We start from the raw sequence: 27,984 nt of genomic DNA, 5'->3' as shown, positions 1-27,984 counted from the left end.
CCGAGCCTCAGCTCCCAGCCCCGCCCGCCCCGGCGGGTGAGCAGACGAGCCTCTCGGGCTGGTGAGTGCTGCTCGGCGCCGAGCCTCCGTGCGGGAATCTCTCCGCTTTGCCCTCCGCACCCCTGTTGCTGCACTCTCCTCTGTGGCTCTGAAGGTTCCCCCCTCTGCCACCCGCAGTCTCTGCCCGCGGAAGTCCTTCCTAGTGCATGGAAATCTTTCCTCCTTCACAGCTCCCTCCCACTGGTGCAGGTGCCGTCCCTATTCTTTTGTCTCTGTTATTTCTTTTTTCTTTTGCCCTACCCAAGTACGGGGGGCGTTTCTTGCCTTTTGGGAGGTCTGACGTTTTCTGCCAGCGTTCAGTGGGTGTTCTGTAGGAGCAGTTCCACGTGTAGATGTATTTCTACTGTATCTGTGGGAAGGAAGGTGATCTCCGCGTCTTACTCTTCCGCCATCTTCTCCCACCTCCGTAATATAATTATTGATGTATGTATTTTAAAATCAGATAGAAGAAGATAATACAATCAAAAATATGTTTATAATGTCTTTTATATTTATATATAGAGAGAGTTACCTTTACCGGTGCTCTTTTTTTCTCTGTTTGGATTTAAGTTACTCTCTAGTGTCCTTGCATTTCAGCCTGATGGAATCCCTTTAGTATCTCTCATAGAAAAGTCCTACTAGCAACAAATTCTCTAAGTTTTTGTTTGCCTAGGAATAACTTTTCTTCTGTTTAAAGGGTAGTTTTGCTGGATATAGAATTACTGGTTGACAGTCTTTTTCTTTTACAATTTGAATATGTCATCCCACTGGCTTCATGTCTGCATGGTTTCTGATGTGAAACCAACTGTTAACCTTATTGAGGACCATGTGTACATGTTGAATTGATTTTCTCTTGCTACTTTCAACATTTGCTTTACCTTTGGCTTTTGCCAGTTTGACTTATGATGTGTTTAGGTGGTCATATCTTTGAGTTTATCTTGCTTGGAATTTGTGGAGCTTCTTGGATATGTAGATTAATGTTTTTAATCAAGTTTAGGAAGTTTGGACCATTATTTTGTTAAATATTTATTTAGCTCCTTCCTCTCTATCCTTTCCCCTTGGGACCCCTGTGTTAGTAAGCTTGTTGATGTCATATAGGTCTTTGAAGCTGTATTTCTTTCTTTCTGTTCCTCAGACTGGATAATCTTAATTAACCTGCCTTTACATTTGTTGATTTTTTTTTTCTAATTCACATCTGCTGTTAGGACCTTCTAATGAATTTTTCATTTCAGAAATCATACTTGCAACTTCAGAATTTCTATTTGGTTCATTTTGTATAATTTGTATCTTCTTATTGATATTCTTTGTTTGGTGAGACATAATTCTCATACCTTCTCATATTTTCCTTTAATTCTTTAGACATGATTTCCTTTAGTTCTTTAAATATATTTACAATAACTTCACATAATTTAAAATCTTTGATTCATAAGTTCAAAATGTGAGCTTCCTCATGGACAGTTTCTATTGAATGCTGTGTTTTCTGAGTATGGGATATACTGTCCTCTGTTTCTTTGCATGTGCTGTATTTTTTGTTGTTGTTGAAATAATATTGGGGCAACTCTGGAAATCAGATTTCCACTCCTTCCCGGACTTGTTATATTTGCTGTTTATTTGTTTAATGAGTTTCCTGGATGAATTAATTACTGTAAAGTCTGTATTCTTTGTCTCTGCAGTCACTGAAGCCTCTGCCCAGTTAGTTTAGTGGTAATTAATGATTAGATAGAGATTTCTTTAAATGCCTGGCACAGAGTGTCCCAGCCTTTGCTGAGGGGCTGTGGGTGTGTACATGTGGGTGGGAGGATGTCTTCAGTGCTCAGGGAAGTAGTTTACAAGCCTTAGCCTTCCATTCCTGCTTGAACATTGCCTCAAGGTTGGCCAGAGATGAGAGATTAGGCTCTTTTAGGTCTTTCCCTGGCATGTGCACATTCCTACATGTGTGCTGGGCCTTCTGGAGTCCGAGGAATGTGTTGGAATCTTTCAAAGACCCAGTGAATATCTCATTTCCCAGTTTTTCCTTTTAAAGTGTTTTGGTCAGCCTCTTGTTACCTCAAGTTGGCTAGGCTGCTGCACATAGCTGCAATGTTGCTGCTGGTAGTTTTCAACAAATGCCCTGGGTCTAAGGCTGTTTGTAAGAGCAATCTCTGAGTCAGGTCAAATAAAGCCAAACCATGGGAATGGAGCTTTTCAGCAAGTATCCTGATGGATAAGATATTGACAGTTCACCGGAGTGGGAATTTGGGGGGGCACCACACTGTTCTACTTCCTCCAGTTGCTGCTGGGCTACTGTTTTTCACAGATATCATGGTTGTGATGCTGTTGGTTTTCAAAGTTTCCACAAAGTTGCACAGAGGGGATGGATTTGGGCAAGTTGAAATGCCACAGAGCTCACTGTTCTTACCAAGTCAGCCATATTTCTTAAATAAACACTTATTGAGTTTTTGCAAAACTAATTTACAGAGTTCTAAAAGAGTTGATTTTGAAAAAATTTACCAGTATTATATTTGCTTATGGAAGAGTGGATTTTTGCAGGTCCTTACTCTGCTGTTCCTAAAGTACTTGGCCCTGGAATTAATTTTTGTTGAAAGTGACAGGTAGAGATGTAATTTTAATTTTTTCCACATTGTATAGCCAGTTATTCCAACTTAGTTATTTTTTTGTTAACATCTTTATTGGAGTATAATTGCTTCACAACGGTGTGTTAGTTTCTGCTTTATAACAAGGTGAATCAGCTATACATATACATACATCCCCATATCTCCTCCCTCTTGCGTCTCCCTCCCACTCTCCCTATGCCACTCCTCTAGGTGGTCACAAAGCACTGAGCTGATCTCCCTGTGCTATGCGGCTGCTTCCCACTAGCTATCTATTTTACAACTGGTAGTGTATATATGTCCATGCCACTCTCTCACTTTGTCACAGCTTACCATTCCCCCTCCCCATGTCCTCAAGTCCATTCTCTACCTCTGCATCTTTATTCCTGTCCTGCCCCTAGGTTCTTCAGAACCACTTTTTTTCTTTTTTCTTTTTTTTTAGATTCCATATATGTTAGCATACAGTATTTGTTTTTCTCTTTCTGATTTACTTCACTCTGTATGACAGACTCTAGGTCTATCCACCTCACTACAAGTAACTCAATTTCGTTTCTTTTTATGGCTGAGTAATATTCCATTGTATATATGTGTCACATCTTCTTTATCCATTCATCTGTCGATGGACACTTAGGTTGCTTCCATGTCCTGGCTATTTTAAATAGAGCTGCAATGAACATTGTGGTACATGACTCTTTTTGAATTATGGTTTTCTCAGGGTATATGCCCAGTAGTGGGATTGCTGGGTTGTATGGTAGTTCTGTTTTTAGTTTTTTAAGGAACCTCCATACTGTTCTCCATAGTGGCTATATCAGTTTACATTCCCACCAACAGTGCAAGAGGGTTCCCTTTTTTCCACACCCTCTCCAGCATGTATTGTTTGTAGATTTTTTGATGATGGCCATTCTGACTGGTGTGAGGTGATATCTCATTGTAGTTTTGATTTGCATTTCTCTAATGATTAATGATGTTGAGCATTCTTTCATGTGTTTGTTGGGAATCTGTATATCTTCTTTGGAGAAATGTCTATTTAGGTCTTCTGCCCATTTTTGGATTGGGTTGTTTGTTTTTTTTTTGATATTGAGCTGTGTATGGTGTTAGGGAGTGTTCTAATTGCATTCTTTTACATGTAGCTGTCCAGTTTTCCCAGCATCACTTATTGAAGAGGCTGTCTTTTCTCCATTGTATATTCTTGCCTCCTTTATCAAAGATAAGGTGACCATATGTGCGTGGGTTTATCTCTGGGCTTTCTATCCTGTTCCATTGATCTATATTTCTGTTTTGGGGCCAGTACCATACTGCCTTGATTACTGTAGCTTCGTAGTATAGTCTGACGTCCAGGAGCCTGATTCCTCCAACTCCGTTTTTCTTTCTCAAGATTGCTTTGGCTATTCGGGGTCTTTTGTGTTTCCATACAAATTGTGAAATTCTTTCTTCTAGTTCTGTGAAAAATGCCATTGGTAGTTTGATAGGGATTGCGTTGAATCTGTAGATTGCTTTGGGTAGTTTAGTCATTTTCACAATGTTGATTTTTCCAATCCAAGAACATGGTATATCTCTCCATCTGTTTGTATCATCTTTAATTTCTTTCATCAGTGTCTTTCAGTTTTCTGCATACAGGTCTTTTGTCTTCTTAGGTAGGTTTATTCCTGGGTATTTTATTCTTTTTGTTGCAATGGTAAATGGGAGTGTTTCCTTAATTTCTCTTTCAGATTTTTCATCCTTAGAGTATAGGAATGGAAGACATTTCTGTGTATTAATTTTGTATCCTGCTACTTTACCAGATTCATTGATTAGCTCTAGTAGTTGTCTGATAGCATCTTTAGGATTCTCTATGTATAGTATGTCATCTGCAAACAGTGACAGCTTTACTTCTTCTTTTCCGATTTGGATTCCTTTTATTTCTTTTTTTTCTCTGATTGCTCTGGGTAAAACTGCCAAAACTATGTTGAATAATAGTGCTGAGAGTGGGCATCCTTGTCTTGTTCCTGAGTTTAGAGGAAATGGTTTCAATCTTTCACCATTGAGAACGATGTTGGCTGTGGGTTTGTCATATATGGCCTTTACTATGTTGAGGTATGTTCCCTCTATACCTACTTTCTCTAGGGTTATTTATCATAAATGGGTGTTGAATTTTGTCGAAAGCTTTTTCTGCATCTATTGAGATGATCACATGGTTTTTCTCCTTCAATTTGTTAATATGGTGTATCACATTGATTGATTTGCGTATGTTGAAGAATCCTTGCATTCCTGGGATAAACCCCACTTGATCATTGTGTATGATCCTTTTAATGTCCTGTTGGATTCTGTTTGCTAGTAGTTTGTTGAGGACTTTTGCATCTATTTTCATCAGTGATATTGGCCTGTAGTTTTCTTTCTTTGTGACATCTTTGTCTGGTTTTGGTATCTGGGTGATGGTGGCCTCATAGAATGAGTTTGGGAGTGTTCCTCCCTCTGCTATATTTTGGAAGAGTTTGAGGAGGATAGGTGTTAGCTCTTCTCTAAATGTTTGATAGAATTCTCCTGTGAAGCCCTCTGGTCCTGGGCTTTTGTTTGTTGGAAGATTTTTAATCACAGTTTCAATTTCAGTGCTTGTGATTGGTCTGTTTATATTTTCTATTTCTTCCTGGTTCAGACTCGGAAGGTTGTGCTTTTCTAAGATTTGTCCATTTCTTCCAGGTTGTCCATTTTATTGGCATATAGTTGCTTGAAGTAATCTCTCATGATCCTTTGTATTTCTGCACTGTCAGTTGTTCTCCTTTTTCATTCCTAATTCTATTGATTTGAGTCTTCTCCCTTTTTTTCTTGATGAGTGTGGCTATTGGTTTATCAATTTTGTTTATCTTCTCAAAGAAACAGCTTTTATTTGATCTTTGCTATTGTTTCCTTCATTTATTTTTCCTGTATTTCTGATCTGATCTTTATGATTTCTTTCCTTCTGCTAACTTTGGGGTTTTTTTGTTGTTGTTGTTCTTCTTTCTCTAATTGCTTTAGGTGTAAGGTTAGGTTGTTTATTTGAGATGTTTCTTGTTTCTTTAGGTAGGCTTGTATTGCTATAAACGTCCCTCTTAGAACTTCTTTTGCTGCATCCCTTAGGTTTTGGGCCATCGTGTTTTCATTGTCATTTGTTTCTAGGTATTTTTGATTTCCTCTTTGATTTCTTCTGTAATCTCTTGGTCATTAAGTAGTGTATTGTTTAGCCTCCATGTGTTTGTATTTTTTACAGATTTTTTCCTGTAATTGATATCTTATAGCATTGAGTCTTATAGCATTGTGGTTGGAAAAGATACTTGATATGATTTCAGTTTTCTTACGTTTACCAAGGCTTGATTTGTGACCCAAGATATGATCTATCCTGGAGAATGTTCTGTGTGTGCACTTGAGAAGAAAGTGTATTCTGTTGTGTTTTGGGTGGAATGTCCTATAAATATCAATTAAGTCCATCTTGTTTAATGTATCATTTAAAGCTTGTGTTTCCTTATTTATTTTCATTTTGGATGATCTGTCCATTGGTGAAAGTGCAGTGTAAAGTCCTCTAGTATGATTGTGTTACTGTTGATTTCCCCTTTTATGGCTGTTAACATTTGCCTTATGTATTGAGGTGCTCCTGTGTTGGGTGCATAAATATTTACAATTGTTATATCTTCTTCTTGGATTGATCCCTTGATCATTATGTAGTGTCCTTCTTTGTCTCTTGTAATAGTCTTTATTTTAAAGTCTCTTTTGTCTGATATGAGAATTGCTACTCCAGCTTTCTTTTGATTTCCATTTGCATGGAATATCTTTTTCCATCCCCTCACTTTCAGTCTGTATATGTCCCTTGGTCTGATGTGGGTCTCTTTTAGACAGCATATATATGGGTCTTGTTTTTGTATCCATTCAGCCAGTCTATGTCTTTTGGCTGGAGCATTTAATTCATTTACATTTAAGGTAATTATCAATATGTATGTTCCTATTACCATTTTCTTAATTGTTTTGGGTTTGTTTTGTGAGTCTTTTTCTTGTGTTTCCCACCTAGAGAAGTTTCTTTAGCATTTTTTCTAAAGCTGGCTTTGTGGTGCTGAATTCTCTTAGCTTTCGCTTGTCTGTAAAGATATAATTTCTCTGTCGAATCTGAATGAGATCCTTGCTGAGTAGAGTAATCTTGGGTGTAGGTTTTTCCCTTTCATCGCTTTAAATATGTCCTGCCACTCCCTTCTGGCTTGCAGAGTTTCTGCTGAAAGATCAGCTGTTAACCTTATGGGGATTCCCTGGTGTGTTATTTGTTGTTTTTCCCTTGCTGCTTTTAATATTTTTTCTTTGTATTTCATTTTTGATAGTTTGATTAATATGTGTCTTGGCGTGTTTCTCCTTGGATTTATCCTGTATGGGACTCCCTGTGCTTCCTGGACTTGATTAACTATTTCCTTTCCCATACTGGGGAAGTTTTCAATTCTAATTTATTCAAATATTTTCTCAGAACCTTTCTTTTTCTCTTCTTCTTCTGGGACCCCTATAATTCGAATGTTGGTGCGTTTAATGTTGTCCCAGAGGTCTCTGAGACTGTCCTCAATTATTTTCATTCTTTTTCTTTATTCTCCTCTGCAATAGTTATTTTCACTATCTTATCTTCCAGGTCACTTATCCGTTCTTCTACCTCAGTTATTCCGGTATTGATTCCTTCTAGAGAATTTTTAATTTCATTTATTGTGTTGTTCATCATTGTTTGTTTGCTCTTTAGTTCTTCTAGGTCCTTGTTAAACATTTCTTGTATTTTCTCCATTCTATTTCCAAGATTTTGGATCATCTTTACTATCGTTATTCTGAATTCTTTTTCAGGTAGACTGCCTATTTCCTCTTTATTTGTTTGGTCTGGTGGGTTTTTAACTTGCTCCTTCATCTACTGTGTGTTTCTCTGTCTTCTCATTTTTCTTAACTCACTGTGTTTGGGATCTCCTTTTCATAGGCTGCAGGTTTGTAGTTCCCGTTGTTTTTGGTGTCCGCCCCCAGTGGCTAAGGTTGGTTCAGTGAGTTGTGTAGGCTTCCTGGTGGAGGGGACTAGTGCCTGTGTTCTGGTGGATGAGGCTGGATCTTGTCTTTCTGGTGGGCAGGACTGTGTCCGGTGGTGTGTTTTGGGGTGTCTGTGACCTTATTATGATTTTAGGCAGCCTCACTGCTAATGGGTGGGGTTGTGTTCCTGTCTTGCTAGTTGTTTGGCATAGGGTGTCCAGCACTGTAGCTTGCTGGTCATTGAGTGGAGCTGGGTCTTAGTGTTGAGATGGAGATCTCTGGGAGAGCTTTTGCCATTTGATATTATGTGGAACCGGGAGTTCTCTCGTGGTCCAGTGTCCTGAACTCGGCTCTTCCACCTCAGTGTGACAGGCCTGACACCCGGCTGGAGCACTGAGACCCTGTCAGCCACACAGCTCAGAAGAAAAGGGAGAAAAAAGAAAGAAAAAAAGAAAATAAAGTTATTAAAATAAAAAATAATTATTAAAAATAAAAAAATTTAAAAGTAATAAAAAGAAAATAAAAAGGAAAGAAAGAAGAGAGCAGCCAAACCAAAACACAAATCCACCAATGATAACAAGCGCTAAAAATTATACTAAAAGAAAAAAAAAATGGACAGACAGAACCCTAGGACAAATGGTAAAAGCAAAGCTCTACAGACAAAATCACACAAAGAAGCATACATGTACACACTCACAAAAAGAGAAAGAGGAAAAAAAATTTATATCGTTGCTCCCAAAGTCCACCGCCTCAATTTTGGGATGATTCGTTGTCTATTCAGGTATTCCACAGATGCAGGTACATCAAGTTGATTGTGGAGATTTAACCTGCTGCTCCTGAGGTTGCTGGGAGAGATTTCCCTTTCTCTTCTTTGTTCGCACAGCACCTGGGGTTCAGCTTTGGATTTGCGTGTAGGTCTCCTGAGGGCATATGTTCTTTGCTCAGACAGGACGGGGTTAAAGTAGCAGCTGATTAGGGGGCTCTGGCTCACTCAGGCCAGGGGGAGGGAGGGGTACAGAATGCGGGTTGAGCCTGCGGGCGGCAGAGGCCGGCAGGATGTTGCACCAGCTTGAGGCGCGCCGTGTGTTCTCCCGGGGAAGTTGTCCCTGGATCATGGGACCCTAGCAGTGGAGGGCTGCACAGTCTCCCGGGAGGGGAGGTGTGGATAGTGACCTGTGCTTGCACACAGGCTTCTTGGTGGCTGTAGCAGCAGCCTTAGCGTTTTATGCCCGTCTCTGGTGTCCATGCTGATAGCCGCGGCTCGCGCCCGTCTCTGGAGACGGTTTAGGCAGTGCTCTGAATCCCCTCTCCTCGCGCACCGATAAACAATGGTCTCTTGCCACTTAGGCAGGTCCAGACTTTTTCCCGGACTCCCTCCCGGCTAGCTGTGGCGCACTAGCCCCCTTCAGGCTGTGTTCACGCAGCCAACCCCAGTCCTCTCCCTGGGATCTGACCTCAGAAGCCCGAGCCTCAGCTCCCAGCCCCCATCTGTCCCAGCGGGTGAGCAGAGAAGTCTCTTGGGCTGCTGAGTGCTGGTCGGCACCGCTCCTCTGTGCGGGAATCTCTCCGCTTTGCCCCCTGCACCCCTGTTGCTGCACTCTCCTCCATGGCTCTGAAGGTTCCCTTCCACCACCCACAGTCTCCGCCCGCGAAGGGGCTTCCTAGTGTGTGGAAACCTTTCCTCCTTCACAGCTCCCTCCCACTGGTGCAGGTCCTGTCCCTATTCTTTTGTCTCTGTTTTTTCTTTTTTCTTTTCCCCTACCCAGGCGTGTGGGGAGTTTCATGACTTTTGGGAGGTCTGAGGTCTTCTCCCAGCATTCAGTAGGTGTTCTGTAGGAGTTGTTCCACATGTAGATGTATTTCTGATGTATTTGTGGGGAGGAAGGTGATCTCCTCGTCTTACTCTTCTGCCATCTTGAAGGTCTCTCCCCAGCTTAGTTATTGAATACTCCTTTTATTCCCAGAGATTTGAAATGGCTTTTCTACTATATGCTGGCCATTTTTTTATTCAATTGATACTTCCTGAAAGCTTATTCTGTGCCAGATACTGTTCTCATATATTCATAGATATGTTTTGATGCTTTCTTTTCTTTTCCATTGATCTGTTTGATAACTTCCATACCAATATCATACTGTTGTTGTTTTGTTTTGTACTTTGACTAGAGTTTTAGAGTATGTAGGAGAAATGTTCCAATTTGTTGAGTTCTTTTTTTTAAAGTGGTGTTGCTGGTCTTTGTACATTTTCTTATATATTGTTTTGAGATCACTTTATTATATTCTCTAAGAAAATCTTAACAGAATTTTAATTATGATTGCACTCAAATTATAAATTAATTTTGGGTTATATTTTGATCTGTTGTAAACTTTGTAATTTTCTTTTGGTTTATTTCTTCATAACCTGTGTATAATTCCTATAGCTGTATTTTTATTGAGACATTTTTCTGTTCTTTAGTAAAGAAGAAAAATGCTAAATTTGTGACATTGTAGTACATCATTTTCCAAAGTATATTCTAAGAAATGCTGTATCCTCTGGATTATAAGGATGAATGCCTTTGGAAATACTGGATTAAGCAAAACTAAACCAGATTCTTTATTAAGTAGGACTTTTTTAGAGCTTTTGCATATTACCTATTTATTTGACTTCAGAATAATTTTGTTCAAAACCTATATTATACCAGTGCTCTGTATTATGAATATGAATAATACCGTGAAATGCTATTATAGGGTGTTTTTCAGTTTGTATAAAAAATTCCTCACTAAGTGGATTAGTAATATACTGAATTCTTGTTGTTTCATAATCTGAATGGCCAGAAAGCTCAAATAAACTAAATACTTTCATTACCATAATAAATACTTACAATGCTGTCCATGAAGTACAATAGATCCTCAATGCCTGTTATAGAAAGTTGCATTATGATCACTATGTAATACACAGATATTTCAATTTTTAATGATTTTAAGATTTAGTCAGCCATGTAACAGTACTAATTTGAAACTAGTCTCATTACTTTATGTTTACTTAATGTATAGTAATTCTCATTAATCAATTCATTACCTTTTTCAGGAAAAAGGTGTAACAGTGATGTTTATCAATCTACCCTAAAGCTAGTTTTGTGAAAAACTTTTTGCTCTATTTATGTCTGTTGGCATCAATTTAACATGACATTAAAATATTAGACTTATTTTTCTGTGTATAAGTTTTATTTGATTATTAATTTGCTTTAGTGAAGTCAGTGGTAGCCTGCTTTAAACTACTCATTATTTTTTTTAGACTTAATCTAGTTTTTCACTTATTCATGAACACATTAAATCAGATGTTAAAAAAAAAACTGGCACTGCAGTAGCAAGTGGAAATGAAAATTAAGAAATAAATGGTTCTTTTTATTATTTTATTGTCACTCATAGTATACTTACTATGTTACTTTATTTAAATCATATTTTATTTTTCTATTTACAGTTAGACTTAAAGCTGCATGTTGTGAGTTTTAGTATTTCAGTTTTAAAAATAGCTTTCTGTGTTGGAAAGAAGCATCCTACTTTTTGTCCCAGTTCTATCTTAGCTTTGTTATTTATTGATAGTAGACATTTAAAACCAATTACCCTTTATATCAGAGGCAAGGTGAGTGATCATTTTTGTACATCCCCTTTTTCTTTAGAAACTGCCCTTGGTGCATTAGCAAGAGTCCTCAGAGAAGACTGGAAGCAAAGTGTTGAGTTAGCTACAAACATAATATACATCTTTTTTTGCTTTTCCAGGTAAGTGTAAAAATTAGGAAATAAAAGTACTGATCTATATCTATTTCTCTCTGTCTGTGTCATTGGTTTAGATAGTAGATCACTAGTTTTCTCAGTCTTCTTATGTATCTAACTACGCTCTGCCTCTAAACTTCTATTTCCGATTCTCTGTCCTCTTTGTTGTTCTCTCTTTCTTTCAGTCTACACTCACCAATGCATATACATGTACAGTAGGATAATATAATGGTTTAGAGTTTAAGAGTTATGGGCTCTGGAAATAGACTCTCTGGCTTTGAATCCAAGTCCTGCTCTTTATTAGCCGTGTGATCTTGGTTACATTACTTAACCTTTCTGTGCTCAGTTTCCTCATCTGTAATTGTGGATAGTAATAGGAGCATCCTCTTCAGGAAGGTATTAGAAAAAAGCCTGACCCAGAGTAAGTGCCGGTAAATGTTACTGTTTTATATACAGTTGATCCTTGAACAACATGGGTTTGAACTGCGTGAGTCCACTTATACATAGATTTTTTCCACTAAGTATGTACTACCATACTACATGGTCCCCCAGTTGAAACTGTGGATGCAGAACTGCAGATATGAAGGACCCACTATAAGTTATACTTACATTTTTGACGACACAGAGGGTTGGCACCCCTATCCCTTGCATTGTTCAAGGGTCAACTGTGTGTGTGTGTGTGTGTGTGTGTATATACACAGTATATGTTTGCAAACACATACCTGTTATGTATTCATGTATTTTATTTATACACATATATTCTTTAGAAGGATACTTATTGAGACATTGTGAAAAGTTTCTGACTTTTCAGAAATTCTAGGGAATTTCTTACCTCTGTTCTAAAAATGTTCCAGCATTAGCAAATAAATATTTACTGAATAAATACTTGGATGAATAAATTGTCTAGGAAACATATATAAAACCTAATTGCTAATACTTCACTAGTTTATTTCCTGGTATCAGTTTTATTCAATAATAGTACTGTTATATTATTAGTTTTGTTAGGTGGTAGTCTGAAATTTTATTTTGAGGGTATCTGAATAGTTAAAATGGTGGTTAATTACAAAAATGTGTTTTGTGTAATTTCTAACTTAAAAATAATTTCGTTTCAGGTAAGTGTTGTGTGTTAAAATATATTTAAAGTAATCTCACAATTTCAAGTCTTCCTAGTATACTGTGGGCATATTCATTTATTGAAATATGTATATCAAGTCTATTTTACATTGTTTGTACCAGGGTTTATCCAAAACAGATTTCCTGAAGCCACAAAATGTATTCCTTTAAATACATACTAAAAACTCTTCTTTAAAGCTTTTCTCAGTTTCATGGACTTATCACTCACTATAAAATTGGAGCTCTGTGTATGAATATCATTGATCATGAATTAAAAAGACATGAGCTTTGGCAAGAAGAACTTTCTAAGAAGAAGAAAACTGATATCCTTTGAAGTGGCATTTCACCCCAGTGTTGCCTATTGCTGTGAGCTTTGGATGGAGAGGATTTTGTTTTGTTTGTCATTCACATTGAAAAAATGCAAAAGTGTGCTGAAGGTTAAGATGAAGATTGAAATGATCAGAATGAATATAGTTTTACATATACTTTTTAATCTTTTTACAACTTTGATTAGGTGATAAGCTAGAGGAAATAGATAATAGTGGTCCTGGATAACTGAATTGGTGAGTCTCTAAGTGACTGTGCTATTTTGTCCCTTAAGATCCTTTAGTTAGCTGAAGTCTGGCTCACCACTGTTGCTTATGTAGTTTTCTCTGTGTAATAAGGTGACTTTGATTGGAATGAGTGTGAATTTGGTGAAGAACATAGTTTTAAATTCTATTTTTCTAATTATTAAAAAAAGTATTTTTGGACTTACATACAAATTCGAGATGCCTGCAGAAGCATAGAACCTGTGAAAGGAACCTTAAAAAGAATCCATTTTAACCTTTCAATACAAGAATCTTTTCTGCAACTTCCCTTGCAAATCGATTATTTAGTCTCTTTATCATGTCACTGCTTATTGATTTAGCTCATTCTGTGTTTTGACATTCTATTTATTATAATGGTTTTTTGCTTAGTGTACTAAAGTCTACTTCCCAATAACTTCTATCCCTTGATTCTAATCTTGCATACTGAAGCAATATAGAATAAGGATATTTTCTTCAATATCACATTTCTTATGTATGAAGATATTTGTCATATTTCTTCTACAACTTTAATTCTAAATTGAAGGCCCTGGCTTATTCATATCTGTCTAATATGACATGTTTTGCAGATGACAAGTCATATTGGTAACTTTCCTTTGAACCCAATATTTATTGATCTCTTTTAAAAAGTAAAAATATTATTTCTGTTGTGCCCAATATCTCATGTTTTTTACCTCCCCTTCGTGGAATACCCAAGGCACTATAAAAATACACCCTCACACACACACACAGATTTGACTTTTCTTAATTAGGATCTTTATAGGTTTAGACATTTTCTCTATGTGCTATAAGCTTCTGACATCTAGATTGGTGTTGACTTAAACCACGTGGACAACTCAATAATCCTGGAGACTTCAGGTCATTTCTTGAGTCCCAAGTTTCCTGAATGTACCTAAAATTCATTGAAACTAAGGCAGGGGGGATACAGAGGAACCACTAATGGGACTTTTAGCAATCATTAATTTATACTTTGTGATTGCTTGGTGACAAGAACTGATCTTTTAGGACATATCATATTCCTATAAATATTAGACACCATTGAATGTAAGATACACCATTATTTATGAACCACTACGAAAGGAAAAAGATGCTTCCAATTAAAACTACGACATATCATGGATTATAAGATATATTCAAATTCTGGAGATGTTAAGATGTGCAAAAAATGTGTCTCAGAATCAATGGATTACAATAATTGAAGGAATATAAAAATGACCTATCAGAATTTTGGCCATTTCTCCTAAAATATTGCTATTTTATTAAGTCTTAAGTTTCCTTGTGTTGTGATGCAAGTAGCATTCCACAAGGGGGATGTTTTTGAGTGCTTGGGGATCCTGAATTCATACTGAAGTAATTGGTTATTTCTGCAGGTGTCCAAGGGACTATTTGGGGCTATAAGATATAATTGTTAAATTTTGTTTTTCTCTAACTTTGGGATATTTCTCTTTTTGTATGCAGTCTGAAGAGGGTGCTAAAAAGCTTTAGATATAATCAACGTCCTTTCAATATACTAGACATCTGTCCGAAGTGGAATTCACTATTCTTATTAACTAAATCATTCTTTAAGGCTGTAACGTTTTTGATTCATGGACCTATTTTTTAATCTGGTGAAAGTTAGAGACTTGTGCACATACATAAAATATTTACATGCAATTTCTGAGGATTCAAGTACTTGGTGAAGCCTAAACATGTGTTCACCCAAGGTCTGCAAGCACATCCTCGAGCACTTGGTTAAGAAGATCTGTTATAACACAATTGTGCAGGGAATAATATTTTAATTAAACTATTGGTTACAGAAAATAACTGGATAAAATTGCACATAAAATTTATTAGCACTGTTCTTCATAGTATTTTTCATTACGTTTTCTTTGCTTCAATGAATATGGATGATCCTTAACTTGTTTACTTGATGAAGACCCTGAAAACCAAACCTTGAGAAAAGATTATGAAAAAACCTTTAAAAAATACCAGGGGCTTGTGGTAAAACAGGAACAGCTCTTACGAGGTATGAATACCTAAGCAATGAGAATGCAACAAAGTTCTTACTATACATTCAGCTTGTTCTATTTTTGTCAGATAAATAAAGCTAATACCAGACTAATTGAAAGTTCTATGAATTTTAATGTACTACAGAATCTTCTGTCTTTAGCATTGATAATGATGTTTTAAATTTCACTGCACTATCTTTCTACCAAAAGGCCCCATTCAGCTCTTAAATGTATAAATTACATTCTTGAAATTGTATTAATCAGAAAGGATTTTTTAATCCAATGTATGGCCTTTTCAATAATAAGAATCTTGTCTCTCAAACCCTGCTATATGTATCTTATATGGTGACAATTTTGTTGCTTTCCTAGGAAATAGATGTAAAATTTTTCAAAATATTTCTCTTTAATAAAAAATAGTCTCCTCTTTCTGGGGTTTGTGAGAGATTTAACAGTTCGATAGTATGGTTTCTCAGTCATTGATAAGATGCAAAATCTTATGTTGTTAGTAAGAATGATGTGGGACTTTTAAGTGTGCATTCAATTCCTGCTTTGTAGCTGACTATTGATTTTTCCCCCCAGCTTTATTGAGATATAATTGACATATAACACTGTGTAAGTTTAAGGTATACAGTGTAATGGTTTGATACAAGTATATGTTGCAGAATGTTTACCACAATAAGATTACTTAACAAATCCTTCTCACATAATTACCATTTTGTTGTTGTTGTTATGGTGAGAACATTTAAGATCTGTCATAGCACCATTCAAGTATACAGTACAGTATTTTTACCTGTAGTCACCACGCTGTATATTAGATCCTGGAACTTACTCATCTTATAACTGAAAGTTTGTACTCTTTGACCACCATCTCCCCATTTCCCCCACAACCCAGCGTCTGGTAACCATCAATCTACTCCTTGTTTCTGTGAGCTCAGCGTTTTTAGATTCCACATATAAGCATATAAGTGAGAACATATAGCATTTGTCTTCCTCCGTCTGACTTATTTCATTTAGCATAATGCCCTCAAGATCCATCTTTGTTGTGGCAAATGTCAGAATATTGTCCTTTTTAATAAACAAGTAATATTCTATTATATATATATTATATATAATATATAAGTAATATACGTTATATATTTTATATAATATTTTATATAAATATATATATCACATCTACTTTATCCATTCATCCATGTATAGACACTGAGGTTGCTTCCACATCTTAACCATTATGAATAATGCTGGAGTGAACATGGGAGTGCAGATATCTCTTTGAGATCGTGATTTTATTTCCTTTGGATATATACCCAGAAGTAGGATTGCTGAGTCGTATGGTAGTTCTATTTTTAACTTTTTGAGGAACCACCATACTGTTTTCCAGAGTAGCTGCGCCAGTATATAGTCCTGTCAACAGTACACCAAGTGTTCCCTTTTCTCCACATTTGCCAGCATTTATCTCTTGTCTTTTTGATAATAGCCATTCTGACAGATGTGAGATTGTATCTCAGTGTAGTATTGATTTGCATTTGCCTGATGATTAGTGATGTTGAGCATTTTCATGTGTCTGTTGGCCATCTGTACGTCTTCTTTGGAAAAATTTCTATTCAGATCCTCTGCCCATTTTTTAATTGAGTTGTTTGATTTTTCGATGTTGAGTTGTGTGAGTTCTTTGTGTATTTTGGATATTAACCCCTTATTGGATATATCATATGCAAATATCCTCTCTCATTCTGTAGGCTGCTTTTTCATTTTGTTGATAGCTAGCTTCCTTTGCTGTGTAAAAGCTTTTTAGTTTGATGTAGTCCAATTTGTTTGTTTTACTTTTGTTTCCCTTGCCTGAGGAGACATATCCAAAAAATTATTGCTAAGGCTGATGTCAGAGAGCATACTGCCTATGTTTTCTTCTAGGAGTTTTACGGCTTCAGGTCTTACATTTAAGGCTTTAATCCAATTTGAGTTTATTTATTTATTTTTTTAACATCTTTATTGGAGTATAATTACTTTACAATGGTGTGTTAGTTTCTGCTTTATAACAAAGTGAATCAGTTATACATATACATATGTTCCCATATCTCTTCCCTCTTGCATCTCCCTCCCTCCCACCCTCCCTATCCCACCCCTCTAGGTGGTCACAAAGCACAGAGCTGATCTCCCTGTGCTATGCGGTTGATTCCCACTAGCTATCTCTTTTATGTTTGGTAGTGTGTATATGTCCATGCCACTCTCTCACTTTGTCACATCTTACCCTTCCCCCTCCCCATATCCTCAAGTCCATTCTCTAGTAGGTCTGTGTCTTTATTCCCGTCTTGCCACTAGATTTTTCATGACCTTTTTTTTTTTTCCCTTAGATTCCATATATATGTGTTAGCATAGTGTATTTGTTTTTCTCTTTCTGACTTACTTCACTCTGTATGACAGACTCTAACTCCATCCACCTCACTACAAATAACTCCATTTCATTTCTTTTTATGGCTGAGTAATATTCCATTGCATATATGTGCCAAATCTTCTTTATCCATTCATCCGATGATGGACACTTAGGTTGCTTCCATGTCCTGGCTATTGTAAATAGAGCTGCAATGAACATTTTGGTACATGACTCTTTTGGAATTATGGTTTTCTCAGGGTATATGCCCAGTAGTGGGATTGCTGGGTCGTATGGTAGTTCTATTTTTACCTTTTTAAGGAACCGCCATACTGTTCTCCATAGTGGCTGTATCAATTTACATTCCCACCAACAGTGCAAGAGTGTTCCCTTTTCTCCACACCCTCTCCAGCATGTATTGTTTCTAGATTTTTTGATGGTGGCCATTCTGACCAGTGTGAGATGATATCTCATTGTAGTTTTGATTTGCATTTCTCTAATGATTAATGATGTTGAGCATTCTTTCTTGTGTTTGTTGGCAATCTGTATATCTTCTTTGTAGAAATGTCTATTTAGGTCTTCTGCCCATTTTTGGATTGGGTTGTTTGTTTTTTTGTTATTGAGCTGCATGAGCTGCTTGTAAATCTTGGAGATTAATCCTTTGTCAGTTGCTTCCTTTGCAAATATTTTCTCCCATTCTGAGGGTTGTCTTTTGGTCTTGTTTATGGTTTCCTTTGCTGTGCAAAAGCTTTTAAGTTTCATTAGGTCTCATTTATTTATTTGTGTTTTTATTTCCATTTCTCTAGGAGCTGGGTCAAAAAGGATCTTGCTGTGATTTATGTCATAGAGTGTTCTGCCTATGTTTTCCTCTAAGAGTTTGATAGTGTCTGGCCTTACGTTTAGGTCTTTAATCCATTTTGAGTTTACTTTTGTGTATGGTGTTAGGGAGTGTTCTAATTTCATACTTTTACATGTACCCATCCAGCTTTCCCAGCACCACTTATTGAAGAGGCTGTCTTCTCTCCACTGTATATTCTTGCCTCCTTTATCAAAGATAAGGTGACCATATGTGCATGGGTTTATCTCTGGGCTTTCTATACTGTTCCATGGATCTGTGTTTCTGTTTTTGTGCCAGTACCATACTGTCTTGATTACTGTAGCTTTGTAATATAGTCTGAAGTCAGGGAGCCTGATTCCTCCAGCTCCATTTTTCATTCTCAAGATTGCTTTGGCTATTCAGGGTCTTTTGTATTTCCATACAAATTGTGAAATTTTTTGTTCTATTTCTGTGAAAAATGCCAGTGGTAGTTTGATAGGGATTGCATTGAATCTGTAGATTGCTTTGGGTAGTAGAGTCATTTTCACAATGTTGATTCTTCCAATCCAAGAACATGGTATATCTCTCCATCTATTTGTATCATCTTTAATTTTTTTCATCAGTGTCTTATAGTTTTCTGCATACAGGTCTTTTGTCTCCTTAGGTAGGTTTATTCCTAGATATTTTATTCTTTTGGTTGCAATGGTAAATGGGAGTGTTTTCTTAATTTCACTTTCAGATTTTTCATCATTAGCGTATAGGAATGCAAGAGATTTCTGTGCATTAATTTTGTATCCTACTACTTTACCAAATTCATTGATTAGCTCTAGTAGTTTTCTGGTAGCATCTTTAGGATTCTCTATGTATAGTATCACATCATCTGCAAACAGTGACAGCTTTACTTCTTCTTTTCTGATTTGGATTCCTTGTATTTCTTTTTCTTCTCTGATTGCTGTGGCTAAAACTTCCAAAACTATGTTGAATAATAGTGGTGAGAGTGGGCAACGTTGTCTTGTTCCTGATCTTAGTGGAAATGATTTCAGTTTTTCACCATTGAGGACGATGTTGGCTGTGGGTTTGTCATATATGGCCTTTATTATGTTGAGGAGAGTTCCCTCTATGCCTACTTTCTCTAGGGTTTTTATCATAAGTGGGTGTTGAATTTTGTTGAAAGCTTTCTCTGCATCTATTGAGATGATCATATGGTTTTTCTCCTTAATGTTAGAAAGGTTTTTCTCCTTAGTGTTAATATGGTGTATCACGTTGATTGATTTGCGTATATTGAAGAATACTTGCATTCCTGGGATAAACCCCACTTGATCATGGTGTATGATCCTTTTAATGTACTGTTGGATTCTGTTTGCTAGTATTTTGTTGAGGATTTTTGCATCTATGTTCATCAGTGATATTGGCCTGTAGTTTTCTTTCTTTGTGACATCTTTGTCTGGTTTTGGTATCAGGGTGATGGTGGCCTCGTAGAATGAGTTTGGGAGTGTTCCTCCCTCTGCAATATTTTGGAAGAGTTTGAGAAGGATAGGTGTTAGCTCTTCTCTAAATGTTTGATAGAATTCGCCTGTGAAGCCATCTGGTCCTGGGCTTTTGTTTGCTGGAAGATCTTTAATCACAGTTTCAATTTCAGTGCTTGTGATTGGTCTGTTCATATTTTCTATTTCTTCCTGGTTCAGTCTCGGCAGGTTGTGCATTTCTAAGAATGTGTCCATATCTTCCAGGTTGTCCATTTTATTGGCATAGGGTTGCTTGTAGTAATCTCTCATAATCGTTTGTATTTCTGCAGTGTCAGTGGTTACTTCTCCTTTTTCATTTCTAATTCTATTGATTTGAGTCTTCTCCCTTTTTTTCTTGATGAGTCTGGCTAACGGTTTATCAATTTTGTTTATCTTCTCAAAGAACCCGCTTTTAGTTTTATTGATCTTTGCTATTGTTTCCTTCATTTCTTTTTCATTTATTTCTGATCTGATCTGTATGATTTCTTTCCTTCTGCTAACTTTGGGGTTTTTTGTTCTTCTTTTTCTAATTGCTTTAGGTGCAAGGTTAGGTTGTTTATTCGAGATCTTTCCTGTTTCTTGATGTAGGCTTGTATTGCTATAAACTTCCCTCTTAGAACTGCTTTTGCTGCATCCCATAGGTTTTGGATCGTCGTGTTTTCGTTGTCATTTGTTTCTAGGTATTTTTGATTTCCCCTTTGATTTCTTCAGTGATCACTTCGTTATTAAGTAGTGTATTGTGTAGCCTCCATGTGTTTGTATTTTTTACAGATCTTTTCCTGTAATTGATATCTAGTCTCATAGCGTTGTGGTCGGAAAAGATACTTGATACGATTTCAATTTTCTTAAATTTACCAAGGCTTGATTTGTGACCCAAGATATGATCTATCCTGGAGAATGTTCCATGAGCACTTGAGAAAAATGTGTATTCTGTTGTTTTTGGGTGGAATGTCCTATAAATATCAATTAAGTCCATCTTGTTTAATGTATCATTTAAAGCTTGTGCTTCCTTATTTATTTTCATTTTGGATGATCTGTCCATTGGTGAAAGTGGGGTATTAAAGTCCCCTACTATGATTGTGTTACTGTCGATTTCCCCTTTTATGGCTGTTAGTATATGCCTTATGTATTGAGGTGCTCCTATGTTGGATGCATAAATATTTACAATTGTTATATCTTCTTCTTGAATCGATCCCTTGATCATTATATAATGTCGTTCTTTGTCTCTTGTAATAGTCTTTATTTTAAAGTCTATTTTGTCTGATATATGAATTGCTACTGCAGCTTTCTTTTGATTTCCATTTGCATGGAATATCTTTTTCCATCCCCTCACTTTCAGTCTGTATGTATCCCTAGGTTTGAAGTGGGTCTTTTGTAGACAGCATATATATGGGTCTTGTTTTTGTATCCATTCAGCCAGCCTGTGTCTTTTGGTGGGAGCATTTAACCCATTAACATTTAAGGTAATTATCAATATGTGTGTTCCTATTCCCATTTTCTTAAATGTTTTGGGTTTGTTGTTGTAGATGTTTTCCTTCTCTTGTGTTTCTTGCCTAGAGAAGTTCCTTTAGCATTTGTTGAAAAGCTGGTTTGGTGGTGCTGAACTGTCTCAGCTTTTGCTTGTCTGTAAAGGTTATAATTTCTTCATCAAGTCTGAATGAGATCCTTGCTGGGTAGAGTAATCTTGGGTGTAGGTTTTTCTCCTTCATCACTGTAAATATGTCCTGCCACTCCCTTCTGGCTTGCAGAGTTTCTGCTGAAAGATCAGCTGTTAACCTTATGGGGATTCCCTCGTGTGTTATTTGTTGTTTTTCCCTTGCTGCTTTCAATATGTTTTCTTTATATTTAATTTTTGATAGTTTGATTAATACGTGTCTTGGCGTGTTTCTCCTTGGATTTATCCTGTATGGGACTCTCTGTGCTTCCAGGACTTGATTAACTATTTCCTTTCCCATATTAGGGAAGTTTTCACACTTCAAACTATAATCTCTTCAAATATCTCTCAGTCCCTTTCTTTTTCTCTTCTTCTTCTGGGACCCCTATAATTTGAATGTTGGTGCATTTAATGTTGTCCCAGAGGTCTCTGAGACTGTCCTCAGTTCTTTTCATTCTTTTTTCTTTATTCTGCTCTGCAGTAGTTATTTCCACTATTTTATCTTCCAGGTCACTTATCCGTTCTTCTGCCTCAGTTATTCTGCTATTGATCCCTTCTAGAGTATTTTTAAATTCATTTACTGTGTTTTCATCGTTGCTTGGTTCCTCTTTAGTTCTTCTAGGTCCTTGTTAAATGTTTCTTGCATTTTGTCTATTCTATTTACAAGATGTTGGATCATCTTTACTATCGTTATTCTGAATTCTTTTTCAGGTAGACTGCTTATTTCCTCTTCATTTGTTTGGTCTGGTGTGTTTTTACCTTGCTCCTTCATCTGCTGTGTGTTTTTTTGTCTTCTCATTTTGCTTATCTTACTGTGTTTGGGGTCTCCTTTTCGCAGGCTGCAGGTTCATTGTTCCTGTTGTTTTTGGTATCTGTCCCCAGTGGCTAAGGTTGGTTCAGTGGGTTGTGTAGGCTTCCTGGTGCAGGGGACTAGTGCCTGTGTTCTGGTGGATGAGGTTGGATCTTGTCTTTCTGGTGGGCAGGTCCACGTCTGGTGGTGTGTTTTGGGGTGTCTTTGGCCTTACTATGATTTTAGGCAGCCTCACTGCTAATGGGTAGGGTTGTGTTCCTGTCTTGCTAGTTGTTTGGCATAGGGTATCCAGCACTATAGCTTGCTGGTCGTTGAGTGAAGCTGGGTCTTGGTGTTGAGATGGAGATCTCTGGGAGATTTTCGTCGTTTGGTATTACGTGGAGCTGGGAGGTCTCTTGTGGACCAGTGTCCTGAACTTGGCTCTCCCACCTCAGAGGCACAGCCCTGATGCCTGGCTGGAGCACCAAGAGCCTTTCATCCACATGGCTCAGAATAAAAGGGAGAAAAAATAGAAATAAAAAAAGAAAGAGGATAAAATAAAATAAAATAAAGTAAGATAAAATTAAGTTAATAAAATAAAAAATAAAAAATAATTATTAAGAAAAAAAGAAAAAATTTTTTAAAGTAAAAAAAAAAAAACAACAAAAAACAAAAAACGGATGCACAAAACCCTAGGACAAATGGTGAAAGCAAAGGCTATACAGACAAAATCTCACACAGAAGCATACACATACACACTCACAAAAAGAAGAAAAAGGGAAAAAATAATATATCTTGCTCCCAAAGTCCACCCCTCAATTTGGGATGATTCGTTGTCTATTCAGGTATTCCACAGATGCAGGTACATCAAGTTGTTTGTGGAGCTTTAATCCGCTGCTTCTGAGGCTGCTGGGAGAAATTTCCCTTTCTCTTCTTTGTTTGCACAGCTCCCGTGTTTCAGCTTTGGATTTGGACCCGCCTCTGCATGTAGGTCGCCTGAGGGCGTCTATTCTTCGATCAGACAGGACGGGGTTAATGGAGCAGCTGCTTCGGGGGCTATGGCTCACTCAGGGTGGGGGGAAGGAGGGGCACGGATGCGGGGCAAGCCTGCAGCAGCAGAGGCCAGCATGACTTGCAACAGCCTGAGGCGCACCGTGCGTTCTCCCGGGGAAGTTGTCCCTGGATCACGGGACCCTGGCAGTGGCGGGCTGCACAGGCTCCCGGGAGGGGCGGTGGATAGTGACCTGTGCTTGCACACAGGCTTCTTGGTGGTGGCAGCAGCAGCCTTAGCGTTTCATGCCCGTCTCTGGGGTCCGCGCTGATAGCCGCGGCTTGCACCCATCTCTGGAGCTCGTTTAGGTGGCGCTCTGAATCCCCTCTCCTCCTGCACCAGGAAACAAAGAGGCAAGAAAAAGTCTTGCCTGTTCGGCAGCTCCAGACCTTTTCCCGGACTCCCTCCTGGCTAGCTGTGATGCACTAGCCCCTTCAGGCTGTTTTCACGCTGCCAACCCCAGTCCTCTCCCTGCAATCCGACCGAAGCCCAAGCCTGAGCTCCCAGCCCTGGAGGGTGAGCAGACAAGCCTCTCAGGCTGGTGAGTGCTGGTCAGCACCGATCCTCTGTGAGGGAATCTCTCTGCTTTGCCCTCCACACCCCTGTTGCTGCGCTCTCCTCCGTGGCTCCAAAGCTTCCCCCCTCTGCCACTCGCAGTCTCCACCCACGAAGGGGCTTCCTAGTGTGTGGAAACCTTTCCTCCTTCACAGCTCCCTCTCACTGGTGCAGGTCCCGCCCCTATTCTTTTGTCTCTGTTGTTTCTTTTTTCTTTTGCCCTACCCAGGTACGTGGGGAGTTTCTTGCCTTTTGGGAGGTCTGACGTCTTCTGCCAGCATTCAGTGGGTGTTCTATAGGAGCAGTTCCACGTGTAGATGTATTTCTGATGTATTTGTGGGGAGGAAGGTGATCTCCGCGTCTTACTCTTCCGCCATCTTCTCCTCTCTCTGAGTTTATTTTTGTATATGATGTGAAAAAGTAGTCCAGCTTCATTCTTTTGCATGTAGCTGTCTAATTTTCCCAACACTGTTTATTGAAGAAGCTGTCTTTTAGCCATTGTATATTCTTGCCTCCATTGTTGTAGATTGACCTTGTAAGTGTGAGTTTATTCCTGCACTCTCTATTCTGTTCCATTGATCTATGTGTCTGCTTTTGTGCCATACCATACTGTTTTGATTACTGTGGCTTTGTAGTATAGTTTGAAATCAGAGCGCGTGATATCTCCAGCTTTGTTCTTTGTAAAGAACAAAGCTGGAGATATTGTTTTGGCTGTTCGGGGTCTTTGTGTTTCCACGGGCATATATATTTAAAATTGTTGTATTTTCTTGTTGGAGTGATCCCTTTATCATTATGTAATGTCCTTCTTTGTCTCTAGTTACAGTCTTTGGTTTAAAGTCTATTTGTCTGATATAAGTATTGCTACCCCATTTTTCTTTTTGTTTCCGTTTGCATGGAATACCTTTTAACATCCTCTCATTTTCAGTCAGTTTGTGGCTTTAGATCTGAAGTGATTCTCTTACAGGCACCATATGCATGGGTCTTGTTTTTGTATCCAGTCAGCCACTCTGTCTTGATTGGAGCTTTTAGTCCATTTACACTTAAAGTAATTATTGATAGGTATGTACTTTTTGCCATTTTGTTCATTGTTTCGGGGTTTTTTTTTTAAATAGTCCTTTTATGGTCCTTTCTTTTGCTCTCTTCCCTTGTGATTTGATGTCTACCTTTAGTGGTATGTTTGGATTCCTTTGTCTTTTTTGTGTGTGTATCTATTATAGATTTTTGGTTTGTGGTTACCATGAGGTTTATATATATATATATATATATATGTATATATATATTTGTTATAAACCCTATGATACATTATTATTTTTGTATAAACAGTCAATTTTACTTTAAAGATGTTTAAATATTAAGAACATAACCTTATATCTTTACTTATATAGTTACTATTTCCACCGATTCTACTATTTTTTGTGTAGATCATGTTTCTGTCATCATTTTCTTTCTGTCTGAAAGATTTCCTTTTATATTTCTCACAGGATAGATTTACTAATGATGAATTATTTTATCTTTTTACATCTGAGAAATTCTTTGTTTTTTTTTCTTTTTTGAAATATTTTTACTGGTTTGTAATTCTAGGTTGACAACTTATTTCTATTTGCTAAACATACTGTTACACTGTTGACATGCTTGCATTGTTTCTGATGAGAAGTCTGCTGTCATCCTTATCTTTTCTTCATCTATATATGAGGTTTTTTCCCTCTGGCTGCTTTAAAATGGTCTCTTCATCATTTGTTTTGACCAGTTTGATTATATTGTGGTTTGGTATAGCTTTCTTCGTGTTTCTTGTTCTTGGATTTCACTGACCTTATTGGGATTGTGGATTTATATTTTTTATCAAATTTGGAAAATTATCAATTATTATTTCTTCAGGGACTCCAATTACAGGTATATTAGGTCACTTGACGTTTTTTCCATAGTTTACTGATACTCTTTACATTTTTGCTGTTGTTGTTTTTTTCTTTGTGTGTTTAATTTTGGATAGTTTCTAGTTATGTCTTCAATTTCACTAATCTTTTCTTCTCCAGTCTCTAAACTGCTGTTAATTCCATTTAGTATACAATCTCAGGCATTGTAGTTTTCATTTCTAGATGTTTGATTTAATCTTTTGTATATCCTCCATGTCTCTACTTAACTGTTAGAAAATTTGGAATACAGTTATATAACTATTTTGATGTTCATGTTCGATCATTCTAACTGTGGTGTCAGTTCTAGAACAGTTTCAGTTAGCTGATTTTTCTTTTCCTTACAGGTTGTGTTTTCCTGCTTTTTTTGAATGGCTAATAATCTTTGATTGGAGGCAGGACAATGTGAAATTTTCACTGTTCGGTGATGGATATTATTTTATTCCTATAAATATTCTATTCCTGAGCTTTATTGTGAGACATAATTAAATTATTTCGAAACAGTTTGATCCTTTTGGATCATGCTCTTAAGATTTGTGAGTTTGGACATGAGCAGCATTTAGTCTGAAACTAATTATTCCATACTACTGAGGCAAGGCCCATGTGAGAACTCTACCCAGTGGCCCATTAATTATGAAGTTTCCAGTATAGCTGGTAGAAACAAGCATTATTTCCAGCTCTGTGTGCATATCATGTATTTTTTCTTCTAATTCTTTTATTTTGTTCTGCCCCCAGCCTCAGATTTGTAACACATGTGACTAGTCAGTACTCTGCTCAATTTGTAAAGTAGACCTCTGCAGAACTCTAGAACTATTCTCTTTTTGCAGCTCTGTACTCTCTGGTATTTTTTTCTGTGAACTCTAGCCACCTTGGCTTCCCTGGTCCCTTGGTTCCATCTCTTCATTCAAGAATTCTTTGGGGTTCTGCTGGGATTTTTCCTTATCTGTTTCATGACCTAGAATCTCTCAAGACAGTATTCTGGGGCAATCATGGGCCAGGTCATTTGTTTCTTATCTCTCAGGGATAACTATCCTTCATTATCTGGTGTTCAGTGTCCTGAAAACCCTTATTTTAGTCTTTTTGTTGTTGTTGTTATTGTTATTGTTTCTGGTGAGGGTTTCCAATCTGCTCCCTGTTCCTCTAATGTATTAATTTCCCAGAGTTGCCAAAACAAAGTACTGCAAACTGGGTGATTTAAAACAATAGAAATTTCACAGTTCTGGAGGCTAGAAAGCCAAAGTCAAGATGTCAGCAGGGCCATGCTGCCCCTGAAGACTCTAGAGAAGAATCTTTCCTTGGCTCTTCCTAGCATTTGGTGGCTTCTGGCAGTCCTTGGTGTTTCTTGGCTTGTGGCTGCATCTATTCATTCTCTGCCCACATCTTCACATGGCCTTCTTCCCACTGCATCTGTCTGTTATGTCCTCTCTTCTTATGAGGACCCCAGTCATTGGTTTCAAGGTCTACCTTAATCTGTTATGACCTCATCCTAACTAGTTACATCTGCAAAGACCCTGTTTCCAAATTAGTTCAAATTCCCAGGTTCTGGGTGGATGGAAATTTGAGGAGAACACTGTTCAACCCACTACATCTATCCTGGTTGCAAGAAGAAGTCTACTATATGCTTTTTCAACACAACTTTAAAACCTTTTATTAGTGCCTTGCATGGAAAGTCAGCATGGTGCAATAGTGTAAATGTGTGAGCTTTGGTTTCTGGTGGGTTTTCTTGCTGTGTGGCTAGGGCAAGGTATTTAACTTCTCTGAATCTGGGGTTCCCATATGTAAAATTTTTTATAGTATTTCTTGCCTTGTAAAATTGTCATAAAATTAAAATGGGTTACTGTTTATATATCAACTAGTACAGTGCCTGGCATATAGTAGGTACTTAATTAGTGAGAATTACTTTTCCATTTCAAATATTTGTTAAATAAAAGTTTATATGTATGCATATATTTTTTTCATAAAGGTCTAGAGATGGTTTATAAGAGTACATAAAATGAAATACTAAAAAAATGAGCAAAATCAAGACAATAGGAGAGCAAAAAGACTATGTTGGCCATAATATTCTATGTAATTCTGACAGAAAACTTTCAGGTTTAACTCTGAAGCTTCCTGTCAGTCAAGGCCAAATGGAAAACATTATCTGTTACATAATTCTCACTGTCAAAAGGGAACAATTAAATGAGTTTCTTATGAGAATGTAAGCATTTTTATTACCGTTATCTAAAAGAAATTTTACTTAGAACTAGTATACAGTGGCCTCAACTTTGGTCAGTGTAACAATTATTT

General features: G+C 37.4%; 1 protein-coding gene across 3 annotated transcripts in view; it reads left to right on the top strand.

The window, feature by feature from the left end:
• Window positions 1–27,984, top strand: part of KIFAP3 (kinesin associated protein 3) — a 173,325-nt gene that overhangs the window by 32,370 nt on the left and 112,971 nt on the right. For all 3 annotated transcript variants that reach the window (XM_007172509.3, XM_007172508.3, XM_057548060.1), the window contains exons 6-8: window positions 11,273–11,372; window positions 12,678–12,802; window positions 14,973–15,071. In XM_007172509.3, the coding sequence (XP_007172571.1) occupies window positions 11,273–11,372; window positions 12,678–12,802; window positions 14,973–15,071 (324 nt within the window). The remainder of the gene's footprint in view (window positions 1–11,272; window positions 11,373–12,677; window positions 12,803–14,972; window positions 15,072–27,984) is intronic.

This window comes from Balaenoptera acutorostrata, chromosome 1 (genome assembly GCF_949987535.1).
Source record: "Balaenoptera acutorostrata chromosome 1, mBalAcu1.1, whole genome shotgun sequence".
Lineage (NCBI taxonomy): Eukaryota > Metazoa > Chordata > Mammalia > Artiodactyla > Balaenopteridae > Balaenoptera > Balaenoptera acutorostrata.
The sequence above is the reverse complement of the archived record's forward strand: the minus strand, read 5'-3'. Positions and strand labels throughout refer to the sequence as shown.